General features: G+C 44.0%; 1 protein-coding gene across 1 annotated transcript in view; it reads left to right on the top strand.

Annotated features, from left to right (window-relative positions):
- Positions 1 to 19,427, top strand: part of LOC124719747 — a 304,087-nt gene that overhangs the window by 161,336 nt on the left and 123,324 nt on the right. The window contains exons 2-3 of the mRNA XM_047244948.1: positions 1,982 to 2,063; positions 17,216 to 17,260. Coding sequence (XP_047100904.1) covers positions 1,982 to 2,063; positions 17,216 to 17,260 — 127 coding nt within the window. The remainder of the gene's footprint in view (positions 1 to 1,981; positions 2,064 to 17,215; positions 17,261 to 19,427) is intronic.

The raw sequence follows: 19,427 nt of genomic DNA, 5'->3' as shown, positions 1-19,427 counted from the left end.
GTGCAGTTTCTGAGACACTATATTGAAGACGAACAGCTGTACAATTACGAATGAACGGGTCAACTGCTATTCTGTTTCCGCATCAGATTTATTATATTTTAGATCAAATGAAAGGTTGTGCCAGACCAAGATTCGAATCTGGATTTCCCACGTGTCGTAGGCAGTAACCGTAGCCACTTCCGCTAAGACACCAGGGCAGATAGAGATTTGGGCCGCTCCTCGAAGCATCCTCGGATAGCCTACGTGGTGAGGATGATCGCCCATGACAAGTGCGAAGTCTGGGTTCGATACCTGGTCACGCACAAATTTTAATTTGAGCTCATGCAGAAACATAAACGCAGTTTCCGAGTTCATTCTTAAGAACTGTATAATGCCAAAAGGTGGACCCGACATCAACACATTATTACAGAAAAAAAATTTCGACACAACCAAAAGTTTGGAAAATTTGGCTTTTTATAAAATTTTGAGAAATATGCTTTTTAAAGAATTACTTCCATCAAAATTAAATTTCATACTAACTATAAATACCTTGAGCGCTGTTTTATATTTAATTTGTTTGCTTTCTTATTACTTTTTGAAATATGCCATAAAACAGCATCAGTATTGTGTACTTTTTAAAGCAATTTCAAATGACATCTGTTCTACATCTACATCTACATTTATACTCCGCAAGCCACCCAACGGTGTGTGGCGGAGGGCACTTTACGTGCCACTGTCATTACCTCCGTTTCCTGTTCCAGTCGCGTATGGTTCGCGGGAAGAACGACTGTCTGAAAGCCTCCGTGCGCGCTCGAATCTCTCTAATTTTACATTCGTGATCTCCTCGGGAGGTATAAGTAGGGGGAAGCAATATATTCGATACCTCATCCAGAAACGCACCCTCTCGAAACCTGGGCAGCAAGCTACACCGCGATGCAGAGCGCCTCTCTTGCAGAGTCTGCCACTTGAGTTTGCTAAACATCTCCGTAACGCTATCACGGTTACCAAATAACCCTGTGACGAAACGGGCCGCTCTTCTTTGGATCTTCTCTATCTCCTCCGTCAACCCGACCTGGCACGGATCCCACACTGATGAGCAATACTCAAGTATAGGTCGAACGAGTGTTTTGTAAGCCACCTCCTTTGTTGATGGACTACATTTTCTAAGGACTCTCCCAATGAATCTCAACCTGGTACCCGCCTTACCAACAATTAATTTTATATGATCATTCCACTTCAAATCGTTCCGTACACATACTCGTAGATATTTTACAGGAGTAACTGCTAACAGTGTTTGTTCCGCTATCATATAATCATACAATAAAGGATTCTTCTTTGTATGTATTTGCAGTACATTTGTCTATGTTAAGGGTGAGTTGCCACTCGCTGCACCAGGTGCCTATCCGCTGCAGATCTTCCCGCATTTCGCTGCAATTTTCTAATGCTGCAACTTCTCTGTATACTACAGCATCATCCGCGAAAAGCCACATGGAAGTTAGCTTTGCGCTGCGGCATTTTTCGGTGGACACGACATTTTTCAGTTCAGCGGTATCGTGTGTCAGCGCTGCTTACTCTTCGGTGTTTGTTCATGGTATAAAAGAAGTTCACAGACAGGTCAAGCGGCTGTTTGTGCAAAAGGTGACAGTCTAGCAATCGATAATGACAAGCGTTTGAAACTGAATGGTAATGACAGAAGAGAAGGATAAGAATTCTCGGTATCTATTATGTGATATACAGTCATATAATCGACTGGTACCACAAATTTACTGCAGAACAACATTACGACATCGTTGACGATGAATGAGTTGTGCTATAATATCAAAATAACGATGCTCATACATGAAATGGCGTTTTTCATTAGCATACAATATCAAATGACAAAACATACATGTGGTCTGGTATCGATTATTGAAGACTATACTTAATGGTAATCTAAGGGAGTGTGGGTGTGGTACATTACACTGTGTGGCACTACAGGGCGCTCTCCTTGCTCTGTTCACAGGTCGTGCGCCTTGAGGAATGTGAACGTGACTGTGGTCGCCCGCCGCCCCCACAGCACTGCTAGGACGCTGCCTGTCCTCAAAGTGAGTACACTACGTCTCCATCTACATCTACATCTACATCTACATCTATACTCAGTAAGCTACCTTGCTCTTCTGAACCACTGCCCCCCCCCGCCCCCCCCCCCTTTTTACTGTTCTAGTCATAAACAGTTTGCTGGAAGACCAATTACTGGTAACCATCTGTGCAGACTCGAAACTCTCTATGGTCTTTTCGCGGGATATATTTGATTTGATTTGTTTATGTTAAGCCCAATTGGCACTCCCTGCACCAAGTATGGATCCTCTGCAGTTTTTCCTGCATTTCTCTACAGTTCGCATCTTCTCTGTATACATCTACATCTACATTTATACTCAGTAAGCTACTTTGCTCTTCTGAACCACTGCCACCCCCCGCCCCCCCCCCCCCTTTTACTGTTCTCGTCATAAACAGTTTGCTGGAAGACCAATTGCTGGTAACCATCAGTGCAGACTCGAAACTCTCTATGGTCTTTTCGCGGGATATATTTGATTTGATTTGTTTATGTTAAGCCCAATTGGCACTCCCTGCACCAAGTATGGATCCTCTGCAGTTTTTCCTGCATTTCTCTACAGTTCGCATCTTCTCTGTATACATCTACATCTACATCTATACTCAGTAAGCTACCTTGCTCTTCTGAACCACTGCCACCCCCCGCCCCCCCCCCCTTTTACTGTTCTAGTCATAAACAGTTTGCTGGAAGACCAATTGCTGGTAACCATCGGTGCAGACTCGAAACTCTCTATGGTCTTTTCGCGGGATATATTTGATTTGATTTGTTTATGTTAAGCCCAATTGGCACTCCCTGCACCAAGTATGGATCCTCTGCAGTTTTTCCTGCATTTCTCTACAGTTCGCATCTTCTCTGTATACAGCTGCACCATCCACGAAAAACTTCATATGGAACCTGCGATGTTTTCTACAATGCCATTTATACAGGGTGGTCCATTGATCGAGACCGGTCCAAATATCTCACGAAATAAGCGTCAAACCAAAAAAACTACAAAGAACGAAACTCGTCTAGCTTGAAGGGGGAAACCAGATGGCGCTATGGTTGGCCCGCTAGATGGCGCTGCCACAGGTCAAACGGATAGCAACTGCGTTTTTTAAATAGGAACCCCTATTTCTTATTACATATTCGTGTAGTTGGACCACTTTTTTCGCTTTGTGATTGATGGCGCTGTAATAATCACAAACATATGGCTCACAATTTTACACGAACAGTTGGTAACAGGTATGTTTTTTAAATTAAAATACAGAACGTAGGTACGTCTGAACATTTTATTTCGGTTGTTCCAATGTGATACATTATGCCAGTTTACGTTACCGCTGTTGGTGAATGACGCTTCGTCGCTAAATAGAACACGTGCAAAAAATCTGTCATCGTCCCGTAATTTCTCTTGTGCCCAGTGACAGAACTGTACACAAGGTTCAAAGAGATCGCTATGCAATTCCTGGTGCATAGAAATATGGTACGGGTGCAATCGATGTTCATGTAGCACTCTCAGCAACGACGTTTTTGAGGTTCCCGATTCTCGCGCAATTTGTCTGCTACTGATGTGCGGATTAGCCGCGACAGCAGCTAAAACACCTACTTGGGCATCATCATTTGTTGCAAGTCGTGGTTGACGTTTCACATGTGGCTGAACACTTCCTGTTTCCTTCAATAACGTAACTATCCGGCGAACGGTCCGGACACTTGGCTAATGTCGTTCAGGATACCTAGCAGCATACATAGCACACGCCCGTTGGGCATTTTGATCACAATAGCCATACATCAACACCATATCGACCTTTTCCGCAATTTGTAAATGGTCCATTTTAACACGGGTAATGTATCACGAAGCAAATACCGTTCGCACCGGCGGAATGTTACGTGATACCACGTACTTATACGTTTGTAACTATTGCAGCGCTATGTATCACAAAGCGAAAAAAGTGGTCCAACTAAAACATTCATATTTCTTTACGTAATACACGAATATGTAATAAAAATGGGGTTCCTATTTTAAAAAAACGCAGTTGATATCCGTTTGACCTATGGCAGCGCCATCTAGCGGGCCAACCATAGCGCCATCTGGTTTTCCCCTTGAAGCTAGACGAGTTTCGTTCTTTGTAGATTTTTCGTTTGATGCTTATTTCGTGAGATATTACGCCCAGTCATTATCAATGGACCACCCTGTATACAGGCTGTTACAAACAGGTACGGCCAAACTTTCAGGAAACATTCCTCACACACAAATAAAGAAAAGATGTTATGTGGACATGTGTCCGGAAACGCTTAATTTCCATGTTAGAGCTCATTTTAGTTTCATCAGTATGTACTGTACTTCCTTGATTCACCGCCAGTTGGCCCTATTGAAGGAAGGTAATGTTGACTTCGGTGCTTGTGTTGACATGCGACTCATTGCTCTACAGTACTAGCATCGAGCACATCAGTACGTAGCATCAACAGGTTAGTGTTCATCACGAACGTGGTTTTGCAGTCAGTGCAATGTTTACAAATGCGGAGTTGGCAGATGCCCATTTGATGCATGGATTAGGACGGAGCAATAGCCGTGGCGCGGCACGTTTGTATCGAGACAGATTTCCAGAACGAAGGTGTCCCGACAGGAAGACGTTCGAAGCAATTGATCGTGGTCTTAGGGAGCACGGAACATTCCAGCCTATGACTCGCGACTGTGGAAGACCTAGGACACCTGCAATGGACGAGGCAATTCTTCGTGCAGTTGACGATCACCCTAATGTCAGCGTCAGAGAAGTTGCTGCTGTACAAGGTAACGTTGACCACGTCACTGTATGGAGAGTGCTACGGGAGAACCAGTTGTTTCCGTACCGCGTACAGCGTGTGCAGGCACTATCAGCAGCTGATTGGCCTCCACGGGTACACTTCTGCGAATGGTTCATCCGACAATGTGTCAATCCTCATTTCAGTGCAAATGTTCTCTTTACGGATGAGGCTTCATTCCAACGTGATCAAATTATAAATTTTCACAATCAACATGTGTGGGCTGACGAGAATCCGCACGCAATTGTGCAATCACATCATCAACACAGATTGTCTGTGAACGTTTGGGCAGGCATTGTTGGTGATGTCTCGATTGGGCCCCACGTTCTTCCACCTACGCTCAATGGAGCACGTTATCACGATTTCATACGGGATATTCTACCTGTGCTGCTAGAACATGTGCCTTTACAAGTATGACACAACATGTGGTTCGTGCACGATGGAGCTCCTGCACATTTCAGTCGAAGTGTTCGATCGCTTCACAACAAGAGATTCGGTGACCGATGGATTGGTAGAGGCGGACCGATTCCATGGCCTCCACGCTCTCGTGACCTCAACCCTCTTGACCTTCATTTATGGGGGCATTTGAAAGCTCTCGTCTACGCAACCCCGGTACCAAATGTAGAGACTCTTCGTGCTCGTATTGTGGACGGCTGTGATACAATACGGCATTCTGCAGGGCTGTATCAGCGCATCAGGGATTCCATGCGACGGAGGGTGGATGCACGTATCCTCGCTAACGGAGGACATTTTGAACATTTCCTGTAACAAAGTGTTTGAAGTCACGCTGGTACGTTCTGTTGCTGTGTGTTTCCATTCCATGATTAATGTGATTTGAAGAGAAGTAATAAAATGAGCTCTAACATGGAAAGTAAGCGTTTCCGGACACATGTCCACATAACATATTTTCTTTCTTTGTGTGTGAGGAATGTTTCCTGAAAGTTTGGCTGTACCTTTTTGTAATACCCTGTATGTTGTGGAAAGTAATGGACCTATAACATTCCGCAGGGATACGCCAGAAGCTACTTTCACATCTCAGGACTTCTCTTCATTGAGAATAACAGGCTGTGTTGTGTTTGCTAGAAACACTTCCATCCAGTCACACAGATGGTCTGATATTACTTACGCTCGCATTTCTTCATTATGCGGCTGTGGGCAACTGTATGGAATGCCTTTCAGAAGTCAAGCAACACGCCATCCATCTCGTCGCTAGTATCTACTGCTCTCGAAGTCCGTCCCAGTAGGTGTGTGGTCAGCATGACGGATTGCCATCCTACGAGTCCCGGTTCGATTCACGGCTGGGTCGGAGATTTTCTCCGCTCAGGGACTGGGTGTTGTGTTGTCTTCATCATCAATTCATCCCCATCCGGCGCGCAGGTCGCCCGATGTGGCGTCGCATGTCATAAGACCTGCACCATGGCGGCCGGACCTGCCCTGCAAGGGGCCTCCTGGCCAATGACGCCAAATGCTCATTTCCATTACCGCTCTGGATCTCACGCATCAGAGCATTACTCCTGGTTATCGGGCCGTGTGACAGGCAACAATCAGGTTGGTGTCCCACGGCTGTCCACGACATCTCCGCACACATCTTCGCTGGTCCTTGGGGTTCAGTTTGAGGCGGGACTCATCACTGAAGACAATTCTACTCCAGTCGATGAGATTCCACGTGGAAGACGTGTCTGGAGACGCCCCCGACACCCGTGGGGTACCATCGTGACCGTCGCGCGCCATATGGCACGACAACCAAGAGTGATAGTCTCGGGTACCATTCCGTTCCACAGTGGGACACCTTTGGTTGTCATCTGCAGCAGCCTTACAACACAACGGTACGTCGACGATATTCATGCCCCGTTTTGTTGCCCTTCATGGTAAGCCGTCTAGGGCTTATATGTCAACAACATAATGCCCACCAGCACATGGCGAGGGTTTCTACTGCATGTCTTCATGAATGCCAAAACCTGCCTTGACCAAACGGTCAGTGGATTGTTGTGTTGGCGGAAGAGCCAACACCGTGTTACTAGAGGAGGCCGAAATGCACGCGTTTTAGTTCACGCAGGCTGGCGTGAGGAGGGAAGAACTATACTGACGTGAGGTCTGGAACATGACAAGGAATTAGAATTCAGAAAGCGGACGTAATTAGTTTGATACTTAACTTTAATCCATTAATGATGAACGTCGCTCTTGACGGTACATGATTCACAATATTGTCTGTTCAGAATACATTCATAGTAACTGAATATGGCGCCTTGTTAGGTCGTAGCAAATGACGTAGCTGAAGGCTATGCTAAACTGTCATCTCTGACAGCGTATGTAGGCAGTGAACCATCGCTTGCAAAGTCGGCTGTACAACTGGGGCGAGTGCTGGGGAGTCTCTCTAGACTAGACCTGCCGTGTGGCGGCGCTCGGTCTGCAATCACTGACAGTGGCGACACGCGGGTCCGACGTGTACTAGCGGACCGCGGCCGATTTAAAGGCTACCACCTAGCAAGTGTGGTGTCTGGCGGTTACACCACATGGATCTCTTCCCAACTCAAAACCTTTGGAGTATTATGTGCAGGGCCCGCAAACCAGCTCAAAATTTTGATGATCTAACGCCTCAGTCGGACCAAATTTGGCACGACATCCCTCAGGAAGACATCCAACAACTCTGTCAATCAATACCAAGCCGAATATCTGCTTGCGTAAGGTCCAGAGGTGGACCAACAGATTATTAACTTGCTCAATTTATGAAATTCTTTCTCTTGAATAACTCAGCCATTATTTTCTGAACGTGTGATCATTTGTTTGTCTGCACACATACATCACATCTTCCAATTTCCCTTCCATTTAGATAATCGTTCAAATGGCTCTGAGCACTATGGGACTTAACAGATGAGGTCATCAGTCCCCTAGAACTTAGAACTAGTTAACCCTAACTAACCTAAGAACATCACACACACCAATGCCCGAGGCAGGATTCGAGCCTGCGACCGTAGCGGTCGCGTGGTTCCAGACTGTAGCGCCTAGAATCGCTCGGCCACCCCGGCTGGCCATTTAGATAATACTTTTGTGTTGCATCATTTTTACTTGTCCTATGGTGCATATGCAACATCGCCTTTCAGGTAGAGGAAATTAGTTGCATCAAGGTATTTTGAGTTTTTACATTCACTGTGATACAATTGTTTTTTAATTTTCTTTTGAGAGATAGTGCTGGAAAGTAAGTTCAACAATGCTGTCTTCGCTCATTTACTTGGTGGAAGCAGACCCCCCACAAGACCTGTTACGTAGCTGCAGATAGGACGTTATGCATATATTTTCTGAAAGAGAACCCAAATAGGGACTCTGACCTACATGAAGAAATCCAACGGAGTTAACAGAAGTAAAAAGATAAATACGGAACGAGACGAATTATATCAAGCAATTTCATCTTGTTGTCAAAAAGCTGTGTTAGGTCTCATCAGTATCAGCTTTTATTACAACAAAATTTAGGCTGTGATGAACTAAGATTGGTTAATTAGTTACATGTTGCATAGAACACTTGAACTGTTCTTTTATCGAATTGATGTGGAACGATCAGTTTACATGAAATGTGTACGTGATAAGTGTTAGCATTAATTAATACATTCTAGTCCCACTCATGCAGCTACACACGAAAGCAATGTTTCTTTCTGAGTACCAGTTTCTAAATAGAAAGTCGTCAATGAAATTGAAAGAGTTTTCCAAAAGAAATGATTTTAAGTTAGAGTTAATACTTGCTTTGCTACCTGTGAGAGATTTTATGTTATTGGGCAAATGATCAAAAAATGTTATAGCTGCATACTGAACTCCTTTTGAGCCACTGACAGCTTTAATAAAGGTTAATAAATGTATTCCCTCTTTGTGTTGTAGGCATGGACATTACTGTTCTTCTCAAATTGTGATGCATTATTTATGACAAATTTCATTAATGAATATATGTATTGTGCCAATGCAGTTAAAATGCCTAGCTCCTTGAAGAGATGCCTACGTGATATCTGTTGTGAACAAGACATTTTATTTTTAGTCCTCGCTTTTGTGCAATCAGTACATTCTTTCTAAGTGATGAGTTACCTCAGAAAAGTATTCCATAAGACATTATTGAGTGGAAATATGCGACATATGTCAGAAGTTGATTCCTTTGTTTCAAAGAGAAGCAATTATAGGAAGAGTAAAAGTAACTGAATTTAATTGTTAGAGAAGCTCAGTAATAGGCTTCTTCCAGTGCAAGTATCCTTTGATATGTACACCGAGAAATTTTGAGCATTCTGTCCTCTATACTGACTCTTGCTCATATGCTACATCAGCTGTTGGTATGACTCTCTTTATTGTACAGAACTGAATACAGTGTGTTTTTTCAAAATTTTGGGAGACTTCATTTGCTAAGAACCACTTCATAATTGTCTGTAAAATATTATTTACCGTTTTTCTGTTGCTTTCTCTCTATTGGAATTTATTATAACACCAGTGTCTAGGGTCATGTGCAAAAAGTAGCAATTCTGCTTTTTCAGTATTAGTGCAAGGTCATTCATATCTCTAAGGAATAGGAGTGGGCCCAAAATTGAAAATGTGGGACTCTCTTTGTGACTTCTGCCCAGCCACTAAAATTATCTGCCTTTCTGACACTGTTTGAATCATTCAGCATTGTGTTTGTTAAGTATGATTAAAACTAGTGTGCATGAAAGCATCAGTTCCATAAAACGTGACTTTTCCAAAGAAATTAACAAGATCTACACAGTCAAACACCTTGGACAGATTGCAAAAAGTACCGACTCACGATATATATTATTATTATTTAAGGCTTGTGCTATTTTATTACTGAATGTATAAATAGCATTCTTACTTGAGCATACCTTCTGGAATCCAACTGTGATGTTGTTGTTGTTGTGGTCCTCAGTCCTGAGACTGGTTTGATGCAGCTCTCCATGCTACTCTATCCTGTGCAAGCTTCTTCATCTCCCAGTACCTACTGCAGCCTACATCCTTCTGAATCTGCTTAGTGTATTCATCTCTTGGTCTGCCTCTACGATTTTTACCCTCCACGCTGCCCTCCAATACTAAATTGGTGACCCCTTGATGCCTCAGAACATGTCCTACCAACCGATCCCTTCTTCTTGTCAAGTTGTGCCACAAACTCCTCTTTTCCCCAGTTCTATTCAATACCTCCTCATTAGTTATGTGATCTATCCATATAATCTTCAGCATTCTTCTGTAACACCACATTTCGAAACCTTCTACTCTCTTCTTGTCCAAACTATTTATCGTCCATGTTTCACTTCCATACATGGCTATACTCCATACAAATACTTTCAGAAACGACTTCCTGACACTTAAATCCATACTCGATTTTAACAAATTTCTCTTCTTCAGAAACGCTTTCCTTGCCATTGCCAGTCTACATTTTATATCCTCCCTACTTCGACCATCATCAGTTATTTTGCTCCCCAAATAGCAAAACTCCTTTACTACTTTATGTGTCTCATTTCCTAATCTAATTCCTTCAGCATCACCCGACGTAATTCGACAACATTCCATTATCCTCGTATTGCTTTTGTTGATGTTCATCTTTTATCCTCCTTTCAAGACACTGTCCATTCCGTTCAACAGCTCTTCCAGGTCCTTTGCTGTCTCTAACAGAATTACAATGTCATCAGCGAACCACAAAGTTTTTATTTCTTCTCCATGGATTTTAATACCTACTCCAAATTTTTCTTTTGTTTCCTTTACTGTTTGCTCAGTATACAGATTGAACAACATCGGGGAGAGGCTACAACCCTGTCTCACTCCCTTCCCAACCACTGCTTCCCTTTCATGCTCCTCGACTCTTATAACTGCCATCTGATTTCTGTACAAATTGTAAATAGCCTTACGCTCCCTGAATTTTACCCCTGCCACCTCCAGAATTCGAAAGAGAGTATTCCAGTCAACATTGTCAAAAGCTATCACTAAGTCTACAAATGCTAGAAACGTAGGTTTGCCTTTCCTTAATCTATCTTCTAAGATAAGTCATAGGGTCAGTATTGCCTCACGTGTTCCCATATTTCTACGGAATCCAACCTGATCTTCCCAGAGGTTGGCTTCTACCAGTTTTTCCATTCGTCTGTAAAGAATTCTCGTTAGTATTTTGCAGCTGTGACTTATTAAACTGATAGTTCGGTAATTTTCACATCTGTCAACACCTGCTTTCTTTGGGATTGGAATTATTATATTCTTCTTGAAGTCTGAGGGTATTTCGCCTGTCTCATACATTTTGCTCACCAGATGGTAGAGTTTTGTCAGGACTGGCTCTCCCAAGGCGGTCAGTAGTTCTAATAGAATGTTGTCTACTCCCGTGGCCTTGTTTCGACTCAGGTCTTTCAGTGCTCTATCAAACTCTTCACGCAGTATCATATCTCCCATTTCTGTAACATTGCCCTCAAGTACATCGCCCTTGTATTGACCGTCTATATACTCCTTCCACCTTTCTGCTTTCCCTTCTTTGCTTAGAACTGGGTTTCCATCTGAGCTCTTGATATTCGTACATGTGGTTCTCTTATCTCCAAAGGTGTCTTTAATTTTCCTGTAGGCAGTATCTATCTTATCCCTAGTGAGATAAGCCTCTACATCCTTACATTTGTCCTCTAGCCATGCCTGCTTAGCCGTTTTGCACTTCCTGGCGATCTCATTTTTTGAGACGTTTGTATTCCTTTTTGCCTGCTTCATTCACTGCGTTTTTATATTTTCTCCTTTCGTTAAATAAATTCAATATTTCTTCTGTCACCCAAGGATTTCTACTAGCCCTCGTCTTTTTACCTACTTGATCCTCTGCTGCCTTCACTACTTCATCCCTCAGAGCTACCCATTCTTCTTCTACTGTATTTCTTTCCCCCGTTCCTGTGAATTGTTCCCTCATGCTCTCCCTGAAACTCTGCACAACCTCTGGTTCTTTCAGTTTATCCAGTTCCCATCTCCTTAAATTCCTACTTTTTTGCAGTTTCTTCAGTTTTAATCTACAGTTATAACCAATAGATTGTGGTCAGAGTCCACATCTGCCCCTGGAAATGTTTTACAATTTAAAACCTGGTTCCTAAATCTCTGTCTTACCATTATTAATTTATCTGAAACCTGTCAGTATCTCCAGACTTCTTCCATGTATACAACCTTCTTTTACGATTCTTGAACCGAGTGTTAGCTATGATTAAGTTGTGCTCTGTGCAAAATTCCACCAGGCGGCTTCCTCTTTCATTTCTTACCCCCCAATCCATATTCACCTACTACGTTTCCTTCTCTTCCCGTTTCCTTCTATTCCTTTTCCTACTATCGAATTCCAGTCATCCATTATTAAATTTTCGTCTCCCTTCACTATCTGAATAATTTCTTTTATCTGATCATACATTTCTTCAATTTCTTCGTCATCTGCAGAGCTAGTAGGCATATAGACTTGTACTACTGTCGTAGGCGCGGGCTTCGTGTCTATCTTGGCCACAACAATGCGTTCGCTGTGCTGTTTGTAGTAGCTTACCGCATTCCTATTGTATTATTCATTATTAAACCTACTCCTGCATTACCCCTATGTGATTTTCTATTTATAACCCTGTATTCACCTGACCAAAAGTCTTGTTCCTCCTGCCACCGAACTTCACTAATTCCCACTATATCCAACTTTAACCTATCCATTTCCCTTTTTAAATTTTCTAACCTACCTGCCCGATTTAGGGATCTGACTTTCCACGCTCCGATCCGTAGAACGCCAGTTTTCTTTCTCCTGATAACGACGTCCTCTTGAGCAGTCCCCGTCCGGAGATCCGAATGGGGGACTATTTTAACTCCGGAATATTTTACCCAAGAGGACGCCATCATCATTTAACCATACAGTAAAGCTGCATGCCCTCGGGAAAAATTACGGCCGTAGTTTCCCCTTGCTTTCAGCCGTTCGCAGTACCAGCACAGCAAGGCCGTTTTGGTTAGTGTTACAAGGCCAGATCAGTCAATCATCCAGACTTGCCCCTGCAACTACTGAAAAGGCTGCTGCCCCTCTTCAGGAACCATAGGTTTGTCTGGCCTCTCAACAGATACCCCTCCGTTGCGGTTGCACCTACGGTACGGCTATCTGTATCGCTGAGGCACGCAAGCCTCCCCACCAACGGCAAGTTCTATGGTTCATGGGGGGAGGCCAACTGTGATATGCTAATTAAATTATTTCCGTTTAAGTGTGTGACTACTCATGAGTAAATTATTTTTTCGAATATTTTTTGGAAACAAGATGTCAGAAAGGAAACTGGACGATAATTGGTTAAGTCTGTGTTGTCGCCTTTCTCATGACGCAGTTTAAGTTACCTGTTTTAACCTGTTTGGAAAAATCCCTGTGTTTGAAATTCCATCGACCTCACATGATCTTTTGTTGTTTAGAATTTTTGTACTAATTGTATTAATTTCATTGAAGGATACTGATGCTACTTCTAGTTGCTCAAAATTTTGGGGAAATACATTTTTAATATATTCCCCGGTGCTTCAACTGAAGCAATTAATCCTACATTTGCTGCTACGTTTAGGAACTGATTGTTAATTTGCAACTTGTGAATTATCAGTCACAGCATTGTCATTTAGTTTACTTGTTATGGTATCTTGTACAATTACCTGCTGTCCTGTCTCCTGTGTGACAGTATACCATACAGTTTTAATCTGTCCGCCTGCTTAGCCGAGTGGTAATGTGCTTGCCTCCCACGCACTGGGCCCACATTCGATTCCTGGCCAGGTTGGAGATTTTTCTCCACTTGTGAACTGGGCGTTCTGTTATCCTCATCATTTCATTCTCATCATCGGCCGCAAGTCGCCCAATGTGACGCCAAAGGAAATAAGACTTGCACTTGGCGTCCGAACCCGAATCGGGCATCCCAGCCAACAATGCCATATTATAATTAGCATTTTTTCACAATTTTAATCTAATTCATCTTCTTCTTGTACTACTGTCTTTTTCCCACATCGTGCACAGGGTTGGCAGAGTAAAGTACGGATGGGGCACGGTTCATTTTAAGGGGTGGCCGGATGCCCTTCCTGCCGCCACCTCATACTCCCGGGGACGGAATTAGTGTGCCCCGGCTGTCTACGTCTAGTGTAAATCATGAAGAGTGCAAATGAGTTTCAAATGTCTGCGAGTTGTGTAACTGAAGCGGGACGTTGGGAGCAGCCCAGTATTCACCTAGTGGGATGTGGAAAACCGCCTAAAAACCACGTCCAGGCTGGCCCGCACGCCGGCCCTCGTCGTTAATCCACCATACGTATACTTCCGTATACGTTAACACTAAAGGATTTTTAAAAACTCCAAAACTTTTTTTTACATTGCCATACTGTGCCTACAGCCAGTAGTGGCACTAAGCTCAACTCAAACCATATGTCAATATAAAATAAGTAATGGGGGGGGGGGGGGGGAGTTCCTTCATGAATAAACCTTCCAACCTCTCAAATCTCTAAATTTTTTAAAAAAATCCTTTAGTGTTATACGGAAGTAGTATTTCGATTGGTAGTCGTAAATACACCCTGTTAGATGTTACATGCTGAGTATATTATTATTATGCTACATGACCATGCAGCGCCCCCTACCGAGGGCGCTTCGCTGCTAGTTGACTTGTTCAGCTTCAGTATACGCTCTGCTTCAAGACTGCTTGTGTCGCAGTTAGAGTCATATGTTATTGGACACTTTCCTCGAGTTGTCAAGGCTGTACGACTGGTTGGCTAGAAAGCAGTTGAAGTTTGTGGGTTGTAACTCATATGACCCGATCTCATTTTCTGTAACATTGAGACGTGTTGAGTGTGCTGTTCACTCATGTTTTGCACTTTTTTTTGTAACAGATGTCTGAAGATAAGTGTAATCCCGAAACGCGTAACATGTTCTGATAAAAGAGTCAGTTGAACGTCTCATGACTATTGCGATTGTACGCCATTGGTTGCCAATTATTAACATAAAAATGATCGCAGGTCTCAGACGAGATTTTATATCGTGTATATCATTCCCTCTTGAGCCCCCGAAGCATATCGGTAGCACTTGTGTGCTGGTCGAAGCTAGCTGTAACAAATCTAGGAGCTAGGAGCTCGCGTCTGAATTGCTCCGCTGTCTTCTTTCAATCCGACCTGGTGTGGAACCCAAACACTCAAGCAGTACTCAAGAAAAGGTCGCACCAGAGTCCTATATGCGGTCTCCTTTACAGGTGAACCACTCTTTCCTAAAATTCTCCCAGTACATCGAAGTCGACGATTCGTCTTCCCTACCACGATCCTCACATGTTCGTTCTACGTATTTCATATTACTTCGCAACGCTACGCCCAGATATTTAAATGACGTGACTGTGTCAAGCAGGACAACAGTAATGCTATATCAGAACATAATGAGTTTCCAACTGAGATTTTGTCTAAGTCGTCTTGTATCTTCCTACATTCACTCAACTTCGACACCCTATCGTACACCAGCAAACAACCGCAGATTGCTGCCCACCCTGTCCGCCAAATCATTTCTGTATACAGAGAACAACGACGGTCCTGTTACGCTTCGCTGTTGCACTCCTGATGCAATCCCTGTCTCCGATGGAACACTCACCATCGAGGACAACATAATGGGTTCTATCACTTCAGAAGTCTTCGAGCCAGTCATACGTCTGGAAGCCTATTCCGTACGCACGTACCTTCGTTACCAGTCTGCCGTGCGGTACCATGTCGAATGTCTTTGCGTTTACAGTATTCCGCCTTTTCTTGTACGCAGGGCGGCGCGTCATAACGCGCCGTCTTGAAAACAAAAACGACCATTAGTGACTTGACGGACTCAGTGTGCGAATAACTCCCCAGGGGCGCCACAGTAGACCGGCTTGCTACGAGAGGTCGGTTGAGATGACAAAGTCGCTCGTGCCCGTGACGAAAATCATATTGTTCGCACTGCATGATCGCCGCAAGTCTGCCGACTCGATAGGTGAGCAACACTACTGGCCATTAAAATTGCTACACCACGAAGATGACGTGCTACAGACGCGAAATTTAACCGACAGGAAGAAGATGCTGTGATATGCAAATGATTAGCTTTTCAGAGCATTCACCCAAGGTTGGCGCCGGTGGCGACACCTACAACGCGCTGACATGAGGAAAATTTCCAGCCGATTTCTCAAACACAAACAGCAGTTGACCGGCGTTGCATGGTGAAACGTTGTTGTGATGCCTCGTGTAAGGAGGAGAAATGCGTGCCATCACGTTTCCGACTTTGATAACGGTCGGAGTGTAGACTATCGCGATTGCAGTTTATCGTATCGCGACATTGATACTCGCGTTGGTCGAGATCCAATGACTGCTAGCAGAATATGGGATCGGTGGGTTCAGGAGGGTAATATGGAACGCCGCGCTGGATCCCAACGGCCTCGTATCACTAGCAGTCGAGATGACAGGCATCTTATCCGCATGGCTGTAACGGATCGTGCAGCCACGTCTCGATCCCTGAGTCAACAGATGGGGACATTTGAAAGACAATAATCATCTGGACGAACAGTTCGATGACGTTTGCAGCAGCACGGAGACCGCGGCTGCGGTTACCCTTGACGCTGCATTACAGATAGGAGCGCCTGCGATGGTGTACTCGACGACGAACCTGGGTGCACGAATGGCAAAACGTCATTTTTTCGGATGAATCCAGGTTCTGTTTACAGCATAATGAAGGTCACGTGCTTGTTTGGCGACACCCCGATGAACGCACATTGGAAACGTGCATTCGTCATCGCCATACGGGTTTGTCACCCGGCGTGATGGTATAGGGTGCCATCGGTTACACGTCTCGGTCTCCTCTTGTTCGCATTGACGGCACTTTGAACGGTGGACGTTACATCGCAGATGTGTTACGACCCGGGACTCTACCCTTCATTCGATCCCTGCGAAACCCTACATTTCAGCAGGATAATGCACGACCGCATATTGGAGGACCTGTACTGGCCTTTCTGGATACAGAAAATATGCGACTACTGCCCTGGCCAGCACATTCTCCAGATTTCTCACCATTTGAAAACGTCTGGTCAATGGTGGCCGAGCAACTGGCTCGTCACAATACGCCAGTCACTACTCTTGAAGAACTGTGGTATCGTGTTGAAGCTGCATGGGCAGCTGTACCTGTACACTCCATCCAAGTTCTGTTTGACTCAATGCCTAGGCGTATCAAGGCCGTTATTACGGCCAGAGGTGGTTGTTCTGGTTACTGATTTCTCAGGATCTATGCACCCAAATTGCGTGAAAATGTAATCACATGTCAGTTCTAGTATAATATATTTGTCCAATGAATACCCGTTTATCATCTGCAATTCTTGTTGGTGTAGCAATTTTAATGGCCAATAGTGCATCAAATAATGACAATTTTTTTCTGTCTGTTTGCAGGAGTTACGCATCCGCCTGCCAGTGCTGAAAGTAAAGTGCCAGAAGGTGAGTAGCCCAGCGTCTCCGCACTACATCTACGTCTGCTTCACCCTATGTAGGGATAGGGACTTCCACCTGCTGTACAATATGAGGGAATATATTGATGTAGCTGCTCTGCATTTCCTCGTAAAACGACTCGAAATATACGAGTGGAGTTATCAAAAACAGGTGTCGCAACAACATTTACTATCCGCTAAACATTGGCAGTATACAGAGTGAGTCACGAGGTTTTCCCCCGGTCTCTGGAGGGTATTCCTGTGGTTATTTTGAACAAAAAAATGTAAATAAAGTAATGGGATCAGATCCATAATTAAGGGGCGACAGTAATTGAAAAACTCAAGAAAATGGCAGATAGAAACTTTTATTGTAGTATTTCACTATCAAAAATGGGCGTAATTATTACTTTAAACGATTGTCTAGCAGTCTATTGCATTCAGAGTGGATTTAAAGCAAGTGTTCCAAATTTCCTCCCTGAATTTGAAGCCAGAGATTCGCACGGGAGTGAACCGCGCGACTAGCATTTTGTAATTTCACACGCTCGTTCCTTCTTGACGTTGCGGCATCGAAAACGCGTTGTATCAAGTCTTCTCGCGTTTCCGCCTTAGTTTCGTACATGATGTCTTTCATCCACCCCCAGATGGAGTACTCTAGGGGTCTTAAATCTGGGAATGGTTCAAATGGCTCTGAGCACTGTGGGACAACTTCTGAGGTCATCAGTCCCCTAGAACTTAGATCTACTTAAACCTAACTAACCTAGGGACATCACACGCATCCATGCCCGAGGCAGGATTCGAACCTGCGACCGTAGCGGTCCCGCGGTTCCAGACTGCAGCACCTAGAACCGCTCGGCCACCCCGGCCGGCATATCTTGGAATCTGGCAGGCCAGTTGATAGGGCCTCCGCGACCTATCCATCGATGTGACAATTGCTCATTAAGATAAGCTGTTACCACACGGTGGAAATGTGCTGGTACCGTGTCATGTTAGACGTACATGTGGCGTCTGGTTTCCAGAGGAACATCTTCAAGAAGCTGCGGTAAGTCTTCTCGTAAACAGTTAACGTACATCTGACCATTTAAATTTTCCCGGGAGAACAAACGGCCCCAGTAACTGGCCACACCCAATACCACATCAGACACTGACACTGAATCTACGTTCAAACTGACATACCACCGTGGCATGGGCATTTTCGTCTGCCCAGGCATGCATGTTGTTGATGCCGTCTCTTGTAAAGGTTGCCTCATCAGTGAACATTATGATAGAGCTGCCGATTTCCATCTAACCAGTTACAAAAGTGCAAACAGTTGGCATAATCATGTGCCTCTGAATGGTGAACTTTCTGCAAATGAAAAGAATACAGTCCATTCTCATGAAGAATCCTACACACCTTAGATTGTGAAACGTTCAGTCGGGTAGCTAGGTGTCTTATACTTGAACGAGGACTGCGTTCTACTGGATTAAGAACGTTTTCCTCTTCTTGAACTGCGCAATGTCTTTTGGAGTGAATAGAAATACTGGGATGAGTACCAGTTTGTAGCAATGTTCGGTATGTTCCACTAAATGTTTTGGCACTCGGTATCTTACGATTAGGATACCGACAGTGATAATCGGCAATGGCAGCTTTCGCATTACCGTCACAGAAGCCCAAAATTTACACCATCTCTCTGTACTCTTGCGATGAAAACTTGTGTGGCATCGCAAAGTGTAGTGCACACAAGAAACAATAACAGTAAACAGTGACTGCAGTATCAACGACGTGGTTGTTATGCAAACGTACCACTCGCTGCACTTGTCTACCTAAGACTGATCGTGTGTCCTGTGAATACAAGTATAGCTCCTTAATTATGGATCTTATCACATTATGGTAATTACATTTTTGTACCAAATAACCTGAAGAGGCCTGCCGCACTGCGTCCATGGAGACGAGGCGCTCGCCGGAGCTTGAGTCTTGGTGGTGACTTAGTACCTACAGGGTGTTTCAAAAATGACCGGTATACTTGAAACGGCAATAAAAACTAAACGAGCAGCGATAGAAATACACCGTTTGTTGCAATATGCTTGGGACAACAGTACATTTTCAGGCAGACAAACTTTCGAAATTACAGTAGTTACAATTTTCAACAACAGATGGCGCTGCGGTCTGGGAAACTCTATAGTACGAAATTTTCCACATA

This window comes from Schistocerca piceifrons, chromosome 11 (genome assembly GCF_021461385.2).
Source record: "Schistocerca piceifrons isolate TAMUIC-IGC-003096 chromosome 11, iqSchPice1.1, whole genome shotgun sequence".
NCBI lineage: Eukaryota > Metazoa > Arthropoda > Insecta > Orthoptera > Acrididae > Schistocerca > Schistocerca piceifrons.
Note: the sequence above shows the minus strand (reverse complement) of the source record. Positions and strands in the feature narration are given on the sequence as shown.